A 10,345-nucleotide genomic window follows, 5' to 3' on the forward strand; every position below is an offset into this window, starting at 1 on the left:
CATAAATATGAAATATGATCAAAGATCTAACTCGGACATAGAAGGAAGCCCGATTGCTTCGGATAGACACCCCCCACCTTTTTATAGCGTTCCGATTGCTCGTCGTCACTCGCAATCGGCCTCCCGCGGCGCACGCCGCTTGACACGACCCTATACACGCGCGACCACCGAACGATCTCCGCTTCGCCGTTTCAAGTACAGAAGCTCTTCGGTTTCTTACTACGGTGCCCCGGATCCGATCTCGTGATTTTAGGACGTCGCCTCGGCCCCCGGTCAATTCTGAACCACAAAAACCTTGTTTCAGCCGGAACGTCGCGCCCGCTCGACGAATCGACGAACCGTCGCTTCCTACGCGTTCGGAGACACAACAATTAGGTTTCCGACTACTCAAAAGAGATCAAACCCAACTACTTACAAAAACCCCATTTTTAACCCTATGTTTGCAATTAGATAAAAATCCACCATTAGGGCTTTGGATTCAAGCTTTGATCATCTATTTAGCATCTGGAGCCCCTAGGTTTAGCAACAAGGGTGGAATCCATGGTTCAAGCTTCAAATCGAGCTAGAACCATCTTTCCAACACCAATGGGTTCCATTTGAACAGCTCCTAAATAATCAAAACCCTCAAACCTTAGAGATACCATTTTTGGGTTTAGGGCTTACCTCCAAAAGCTTGCTCCAAGCTTTCTCTAGCTTGAGGGAGAAGAGAAAGAGGAGCTTCTCCTTCTTCTTCTTGACCTTCTCCTTCCTTTCCTCTTCTTTTTCTTGTTTTTCCTCTCCTTCTTTTCTTCTTCTTTTTCTTTCTTTGCTTCCCACGGTTGGGAGAGGGAGAGAGAGACACGAATGGGAGAGAGAGGGTGTTTGGGGTATTTGTTATATTGTAACAATTGCCAATAAACCCTCCAAACATCCACAATTGCAGCAGACTCATTTTTGTTGTCGGGTCTACAGCGTACCGGTACACGGGTTGGTATCACCGGTACACGACCGGCGCAACAGCCAAACCTGAGAGCTCTCTTCTCGGATTTTACACTGCGTACCGGTACACGCCAGGGGTGTCACCGGTACACGGGCATTTTTCAGGACTTAGCCAAATTTTTAGCTTCTTTCTCCGTTTTCGCTCGTTTCTGCTCGTTAGGCCTCCGATTCATTTCAAATCAAACCGAGACTCTTCCAACATGTTTTCAAACATGTTTTCATCATCTTTTCATCCACGACATCACCGGATTTAGCTCACGGCCCAACATAGCCTTTCGGGTCCTGTTTTCGCGCCTACGCGCACCAAAACGCCCGAATGCTTCAGAACCTCACCGAGATGGTTCAAATGGCTTTCCAACCAAATGTACACCGTAACTTCATAAATTTAGAAGTCCGGTACCTTACACTAAACTCGAAATAAAGTACTTTTTTCTCTTTTTTAGCATTTTCGATTAATTATTATTATTTTTTTCAATTAAAGTGGATTATTTTTGTAATCTTTTACTACTTATTTAGACTATAATGAACTGGTTAATAGATGATACAATTTTTCAATTTTTTTTATTATTTATTCTCTTTTATTTTATTATTTTTTATTCTTAGCAATGTTTTCGTGTTAATAGGATTTTCTTGTATAGGTGGATATATGTATGGGTAATGGAATATTATGCCTCTCAGTTTCTTTAAATTTAATTTGCTTCTTCTAAAGCAATTTCATTAATATTTTCACCAGTAATTTTCTTCCATGATTTGGCTTTTGAGTTTTAACTCTCTTTTTTACAATGATATGAAGTTATTCATTTTTTTAGTTATTTAATACTGTATGAACGTAAAATTTGGTAAAGCAAATATTGAGTGTGTGATTAGTTTTTCGCTTGAAATTTTATGATCAAGTACCTATATTGTTTTCTTTCGCTGCAAGAACACATTTTTAGAGATTGTAGAATGCTGTCTATATATTATAACTTTAGAAGTACTGTTCCTATACATTATGTACATTTTTTTTCGATTTTGATAAATATTTTGCTCCTTTATCATTATTCTAATTTTGTATTCAAACTAAATATGGTGTGTTCGGCTACCAATTTTTTAAATATCTGGGCACACTGATAACTTTAGTTGATGATTTTTGAGATGGATGAAGAAATAAGCTATCATGTCACAAATGTAAATATTTCAGTACCAGAAATTGGAATGCCTTTCAATAATTTGAAAATAGCTTTTGATTTCTAAAAGTATTATGCACAACAATTAAAATTTTGAATTGTAAAGAGGTCTACTAAAATAACTGATGGCAATACTACGTATGTAATCATCGCATGTTCTTGTCAAGGAAAAGTGCATCAGATCGTGAGTAATCTTTATCCTTGTCCATCGATAGCAAAGACGGACTGTTCTACAAGGATACATGTGGTAATAAATTTGAATTCATCTTGTGTAGAAAGCAAAATTAACTTGAGCATAATCATGCCCTAAGTCCTCATAACTCTAGACTTTTTTTTCTACAATCGAGTTATAGATCGAAGTACTAAAGGCGGCTTGATCTTAATGATCGTGCTGGAATCAGATTGAATAAAAGTTTCAATTGTTGTTGAGACAAGTGGATATAAAAATTTAACATTTAGAGAGAAAGACGCTCGTAACTATATCGATAAAATCCGCCGGTTATGACTTGGTGAAGTTGATGGCACAACTATTTGTCATAATTTTAGAAGCATGAAAAAGAGGAATGCAAACTTTTTCTATGCCATAGATGTCACGCCCCGCGACCCGCCAATTTGGTCGGATCCGGGCACGTCGATCAGACGCCGAACGGACAGCACCTCCCCTGTCCGCCCAAGGCTAGAATAACAAGATCATGTACAAGAATTGCCCAGGAAAATTCATTCAACATACATGATCAATACGAAGCACCACAAGTGCTATACAATTAAGAGCAAGAATCACAAGTATCATACAAATGAAATAAAGAGAGATACATCTAACTATTACATCACATTTAACCTTTACATATTGATTTACATTTTCATCTTCCAAAATGAATACATATTCTTCTCATAATACAAAATGGCTCTCTAAATACATAAATAACTCTCAAATACATCATATCTCTATGTACACGAGGGTACTCTAATGCATAAGGAAGCTACTAGTTACTAGGGCGCTATGCCCTTACCACGGTCCTCTGCCGGTACGCTCTCACTAGGCCCTGCAACAAAGTGGGGTGAGAACTATATAAATATAGTTTCTAGTGGGTTCGGCCGTCGAGTCCGCCGATCTTCCCACTAGGTCCAAGTAGGCACAAGCAAATAGATAGATAGATAGATAGATATGAAATTGAAGTACAACATAGTAAAGTAATATGCAACAATCTACTATGCCTTCAATAATCAAGGATATGAGCTACAACATAGTATATGATCTATGCCTCAATGATCCGATGTATGAGCAACTACATAGTATGCAATCTACACATGCTACTATGCCTCAACAATAATGGAAATGAGCTACTACATAGTAATGTAAACTACACATGATACTATGCCTCAACAATAAAAGAAATGAGCTACTACATAGTATGCAAACTACACATGATACTATACCTCAACAATAATGGAAATGAGCTACTACATAGTAATGTAAACTACACATGATACTATGTCTTAGCAACAATGGAAATGAGCTACTACATAGTAATGTATCCTGCAACATGCTACTATGCCTCAAATATCCGAATGCCATATCCAAGTGAAATGCATGAGCTACTACATAGTATACAATCTACACATGATACTATGCCTCAAATAATCACATGAATGAACGAGCTACTATATAATGCGTCGTGCAACTATGTTTCGATAATATCCAATCTCATGGCCAACCCGAAGATTGCCGACTCACTCTCAATCTCATAGGTGAGGAGAAGCTGCACTTGCACACCGAGACCGCCTGTGGGACAACTACGTCTGCCCCTATGTGAAGTACTCCGGAGACCACTGCTTCGGTGGAGCAACCACCAACAAGCGAAAACAAACTAGTGAGTATGATCCAATCCTCACAAGAGGATACCCTATCTACCAGGGTCACAATGCCTCAATTGCACTAATGCCAAATGCATAATGTCCACAACATGACAATTGGAAAAATCTACTATCCCTAGGTTCAAATGCCATAGTGTTCCACTACACTAGATTTGATGCCACTCATTTATGTCATGATGTTATATGTGTCTCGATGCACTAAATTGACATGCCACTTGTTCTTGTTATAGTGTCTCTATTACACTAATCCAAATGCCACTCATCTAGGCCAATTACATGTCCATCGCGTTCCGATTGCTCGTAGTCACTTGCAATCGGCTTCCTGTGGCACACGCCGCCCGGTTCGGCTCAATCTCACGCTCGACCAATGAACGACCACCAATCTGCAATCTGAAAATTAAAGGTCTACAACTTGATGCCACGATGCTACGATCTTTATCTCATAATTTTTGGATGCCTCATCGGCCCTCCAGGCGGAAACGAAGCTCTAACAGTCCATTTCCTCAATATCTTCGTGTAGGCTCGACGAATACTCAAACCGAGTACACGAACGCGTTCGTAGGCCTAACAATTAGGTTAGAGAGTGATCAATTTAGATCAAAACTACTCATAAGCAAAAGCCCTCTTTTTGGAGCCCTAGAATCTCCATATTGCAATAAACCTTATACAAGCATTTATTTAAGCAATAAAAGAGATCAACAACTCCTAGAGCACCAATAAACACCATTTCTAGGGTATACAAACCCATCCTTAGCATTCTACCATAAGAGGTTCAAAACCTCACCTCTACCAAGCTTTTCCCCAAGCAAAAGAAAGAAGAAGATGAAGAAGATGATGAAGCTCCTTCTTCTAGCTCCAAATCTCCACTAATCCTCCTTCTTGTCCCACTTCTAGAGAGAGGGAGAGTTTCTAGAGAGAGAAAGGGAGTGTGTTGGGTGGTTGCAAATGAGGGAAATGAGAGGGGATGAGTTCTAGACCCCTCTAATAGCTCCACTCATGCAAAAATTGCAAAAAGACCCCTAAACTCTTCAAACAATGCACTGCCTGCGCAGGGCATTTTCGGGCTACGGGGACCGGTCCTTGCTTAAGGGATTGGTCTCTCAAGGACCGGTCCTTGGCTGAGGGACCCTTCCCTGTAGGTCCAGAAAATCAGCCTCAAGGACTTAGCCAAATTTTCAGCCTTTTACCGTTTCTTCTCCGTTTTCGCTCGTTTTTGCTCGTTTGGCCTCCGATTCTTTTCAAATTGTACCGAGACTCTCCAAACATGTTTTCGAGCATATTTTCATCATCTTTTCATCCGCGCTAATGCCGGATTTAGTCCATGGTCCAACATAGCCTTTCGGGTCCAGTTTTTGCGCCTACTTGCTCCGAAAACGCCCGAATGCTTCCGAACTTCACCGGAATCATTCTAATGGCTTTCCAAACCAACATACCCCACAACTTCATAATTTTAGAAGTTCGGTACCTTACAATAGATCTAGACGATGATTCTTGGATTTGCAATGCATTATAAGCAGATGCTCGAAGCAGAGCAGCCTATGAATGTTTTGAAAATATAATTACTTTCGACTCGACAGATCTAACAAATAAATACTACATACAGTTTGCTCATTTCGTGGGAGTTAATCATCATGGTCAGTCAATCTTCTTGGGATGCGGCCTGCACTTTGCTGAAGATACATATTCATTTGTATAGTCTTTTAGAATTGGTTGTCATGTATGCCCGATCGTGCCCCTAAAACAATAATCACTGATTAAGACAAAGCAAAATGCTATAGCACTGGTCTTTCCTGATACTCGGCATTGATGGTGTTTATGCCACATAACAAATAATATATCGGAGTAGCTAAGAAGCTATAGTGAATATCATTCGATTAAGAGTATTATGATGGAAGCTATTTATGAATCACTAACAGAAGATGAATTTGAGCAAAAAAAGTAAAAGGATAATAATTTGTTACGAACTTAAAAATAATGAATGATTGTCAGGCTTATACAAGGAGAGATGCAAGTGGGTGCCAGTTTATGTGAATGATATATTTTGGGTTGGAATGTCCACGACATAGCGAAACAAAAGTATGAATTCATTTTTTGATGGGTATGTGAACTCAAAGACTTCGTTAAAATGATTCGTTGAGCAGTATGAAAGTGCCGTAAAGAATAAAGCTGAAGAAGAAATAGAATTATACTACAAATCATTCAGCTCAGTCATCCCGTGCATCAGCTACTATGCATTTGAGAAGCAATTTTAAGATATATACACCATTGCAAAATTTAGAGAATTTCAGGCATAGTTGAAGTAATTTAATATGAGACATCTTTACTATCTTCAAAAGGGCACTGCGCATTCTTATCTAGTTAATGAGTATGGTGATGGAGGAAAAGATATAGTCTTCATAGTATATTTTGATGAGTGTAACTTCCTAATAAGTTGTATTTGCCATCATTTTGAGTACAATGGTATTTTATACTGATATTCAATTGTCGTCCTAGTTTATAGAAAGTTGATGATCGTCCTAAATTCTTACATACTAAAACAACGGTGGGAGAACGTCAAACGGCGATATACCCGGGTTGAAAGCATGGCATAAGAACTTAGAGAGTGCCGCTGAAATTAGTGATATGAAGAAATATCTAGTCATATTTATAACATTGCAAACATAATTGCTAAGTCCGATGAGAAATGTGAAGTAGCGTTACGTACGTTGTAAGATTTGAAGACTAAATTGAAAAACACTTCATCATCCAAAGGGAGCAATGATGAATGTTCGGAGATTGAACTAACACCTTCTAATGCTGATCGGATTTAGAACTAACGACCGAAGAATACTGAGCCCCTATCAGTTCGCAGTAAGGGCCGCCCACCAAGCAAAAAAAAGGAGTCGATGACTAAAGCTATACGAAGGTTGAAGATGAAAGCCAATAAGCAAGAAGTATATTTCCACCTACGTAATCAATTATTGTTGGCTTCTAATTTACAGTAGATGACAATAATTGATATTTTCTAATATATTTCAATATGTTGGATAATTAGGGACATGATATATCACGGTGGATGTTCCATCTATAATCGTGTTTCATCATCACACTCGGCCTCCTCCCAATAGCGTGTAAATATTCTGTACTTTTTTTTTATGCATTTGATTTTTCTAATTCTGGATATATAGTTCGATTTTACTATTTTCTTCTTGTAATTTTTAATATTTTATTCTTTGGCACCAACTGGTTTATTAAAATAGGTTTATCTTCGAAGGCCTACGATTAACAATTCATCGTCAAGCGACTTACCTTATGGAATTGGTGTACATAGCGACCCAGCCATTATTGTAACAGTATTATTAATTAAATTTATGATAGACTATCATTTAATATTATTTTGTCGCATATACAAGCACTATAATTTAATTTTGGCTAAATTACAGAAAATTCCCATATCAATACTCGCTTTTTCACTTTCCACCGTCGTTCAAAAACATATACTTTGTGTCACGCCCCGGACCCGATCCTTTTGGCCGGTTCGAGCGCGTCGATCAGACGCTGAACGGACAGAGCCTCCCCTGTCCGCCCAAGGCTCAACAACAGGTACAGATAGAGTAAAAAAATTGCATAAGCGGAAGCATACACAATGGCTTGCACGAGGGGAAGCAATAGCCAATGGTGAAAGTAATAAACTACACTTAGAAAATCATTTATATTTTTACATCATTTCTTCTCTTTACATCACATGATCTCAAAATATAAGTCTTGCATTGAAATATAAAGTATCTTATACATCATTCATTTAACATGATCATAATACTAAAATCATTAAAATACAAAAGATGATAACTAAAAGGTATGCAACTAGACCAAAATGTGAAACCAACTCGTGTGGTCTCTATCTAGGGCGCGATGCCCTTACCGCGATCGTTCGCCAGCTCGCTCAGTCCCGGCTTTGTGAAAATAGTGAGGTGAGAACTACAACAAAGTTCCCAGTGGGTTCGGCGACCGACCACGCCGACTTTCCCACTAGGTCTAAATCAGGCATAATAGAAGAAAAGAGATATAGATAGTAACCGAACTATACAAATGCAGCTAATATGCCTGAACAATAATTAATGCAATGCTCAATAATATGCTCATGATGAATGCAAGGTCACAATCTCGTTGCTCATGATGAATGCAAGGTCACAATCTTGTTGCAATGAAATGCTCACATATAACCCCACTATGAAATTTTATGCTCAATACACATATGCTCAAATATGACACTTTAGACATAAAGAAATTTCGAGGTCCTCGGTATGCACCACCCACCTTAGATGGTTGTAGGGATGTTACGGTGAATTTCTTGGGATTTTTGAAGCCTTACTTTTTCGCCTGCGACAAAACGAAGCCAAATTAGGCTTTTTCAAAATAACTTTATCTAAACCTTTAAGTAACGTCAAACGGAGTTGTCCCACGAGTCGGGAATACCCCAAATTAGGTTTCTACAAGGTCAATTTGCCTTAGAAACACACGGAGGCAAAAGCCCCAAATTTGGTGCCCTAATGCCACTATTGGCTCAAACCTAGGTTTTGATCTCAAAGAGCTTGTCCAATACCTAGAAGTTCATCTAGAATCATCCAAACCAATTCTAGGGCTTAGAATACAAATCCTAAAAATCCACCATTAGAGCACATGAGGAAAACTAGGGTTCTCATGTGTTCTAAGTCATTACTAGGTTTCTATACTCATTAGAAGATCAAAACCTAATTTTTCTAGGACATAAACCCAAACCCTAGCCTAGGTTTTCATGAAAACCTCACCTTGGCCCAAAGCTCACCAATATCCACCTTGTAGGAGAGTTTTAGATCTTCTCCAAGCTCCAAAACCCTCCAAAAATCCTTCTCCTACTCCTCCTTGCTCCTTGGAGAGGTTTCTAGAGAGAGAAAGAGAGAAATGAGAGGGAGTGAGGTGTGGGCTGTGAAAGAGAGGGGAGGGTGTTTGGGGTATTAACATGTTGTAACAATCGCAAATAAACGCTCCATTTCTTTCTATTTGCAGCAGATTTCATTGTTGTTGCCAGACCAAAGTGTACTGGTACACATTGTTCTGTCACCAGTTACACGACTACGCAGAGAGCAAACCAGAGAGCAACTCTCTCGGTTTCGAAACATCTGTACTGGTACACTTTCATTTTGTACCGGTACATTTGTCTGTACCGGTGACAACTTGATGGTTGTACCGGTACACATTGCCCAGACTTGGTTTTTGGCTCCGTTTCAATTCTATTTCGCACCGATCGATACCAAAACCCTTCTCACACTTTTAGAACTCATTTTTAACCCTTCCAACATTGTTGGAATGGTAAATGGGACTTGCCCAACCATTTCTTTCGCATTGCTCATATTTTAAATCGTGCCGAGCGATGCTAAAACTTACTTAACATCCTCGGGACTCGACTTTGACCCTTCCAACATTGTTGGAATGTTAACTGGAGTTTGTCCATCCATTTCTCTCGGTACTTTAACCAATTTGGCTAAAGTTCGATAATCGCTATTGAGGTTTCAATACGTTACATTCCCACCCCTTAAAATTAGTTTCTTCTGCGAAACTTACTTAATTTAAACTATACTTATACCTCAATTCAGCTCATTGAAGAGATGAGGGTAATGCTCCCGTATGGCGCTCTCGAGCTCCCAAGTAGCTTTCCGATCATCATAGTTACTCCAACGAATTTTAACATACAGAATCTCACGGTTCTGTAGTTTTCTCACTTCTCGGTCGATAATGTACGCCGGGTACTCCTCGTAGGTCATGTCCTTTTGAATCTCCGACGGCTCAAACGAGAGGACATGCTCGGGGTCATGAATATACTTGCGGAGATTCGATATATGGAACACGTCGTATACTCCCGCAAGCCTCGGTGGTAATGCTACCTTGTATGCCACCGCGCCGACCTGCTCCAACACCTCAAACGATCCAAGGTACCGGGGACTTAGCTTCCCCCGGAGCCCAAACCGTCTAATTCCTCTCATCGGCGATACCTTTAAAAAGACATGGTCGCCAACTGCAAACTCTATATCTTTTCTCCGTTTGTCGGCATAACTCTTTTGCCGAGATTGCGCCGTAGCGAGTCTTTGGCGGGCAAGGCGAACCTTCTCCTCCGCCTCCCGCACCACATCCGGGCCAAGAGTAGCTCTCTTGCCCATATCGCTCCAATGGATTGGAGAGCGATATTTCTTTCCATAAAGGGTCTCGAATGGCGCCATTGCGATACTTTCTTGATAACTGTTATTGTACGCGAACTCCGCCATCGGTAGATGATCGTGCCAACCGCCCTTGTAATCAAGTATACACGCTCG

General features: G+C 39.8%; 1 protein-coding gene across 1 annotated transcript; it reads right to left on the reverse strand.

Annotated features, from left to right (window-relative positions):
- Positions 1-9,622: 9,622 nt before the first annotated feature.
- Positions 9,623-10,018, reverse strand: LOC109706260. Its single transcript, XM_020227052.1, has one exon. It carries the CDS (start codon positions 10,016-10,018, stop codon positions 9,623-9,625), a length of 396 nt encoding a protein of 131 aa, XP_020082641.1.
- Between the last annotated feature and the right edge of the window lie 327 nt (positions 10,019-10,345).

This window comes from Ananas comosus, unplaced genomic scaffold (assembly GCF_001540865.1).
Source record: "Ananas comosus cultivar F153 unplaced genomic scaffold, ASM154086v1, whole genome shotgun sequence".
NCBI classification, from domain to species: Eukaryota; Viridiplantae; Streptophyta; class Magnoliopsida; order Poales; family Bromeliaceae; genus Ananas; species Ananas comosus.

Bases quoted from the DNA above. Each gene is read 5' to 3' on its own strand.
- LOC109706260 (XM_020227052.1), bottom strand. From the start codon at position 10,018: ATGAGAGGAATTAGACGGTTTGGGCTCCGGGGGAAGCTAAGTCCCCGG.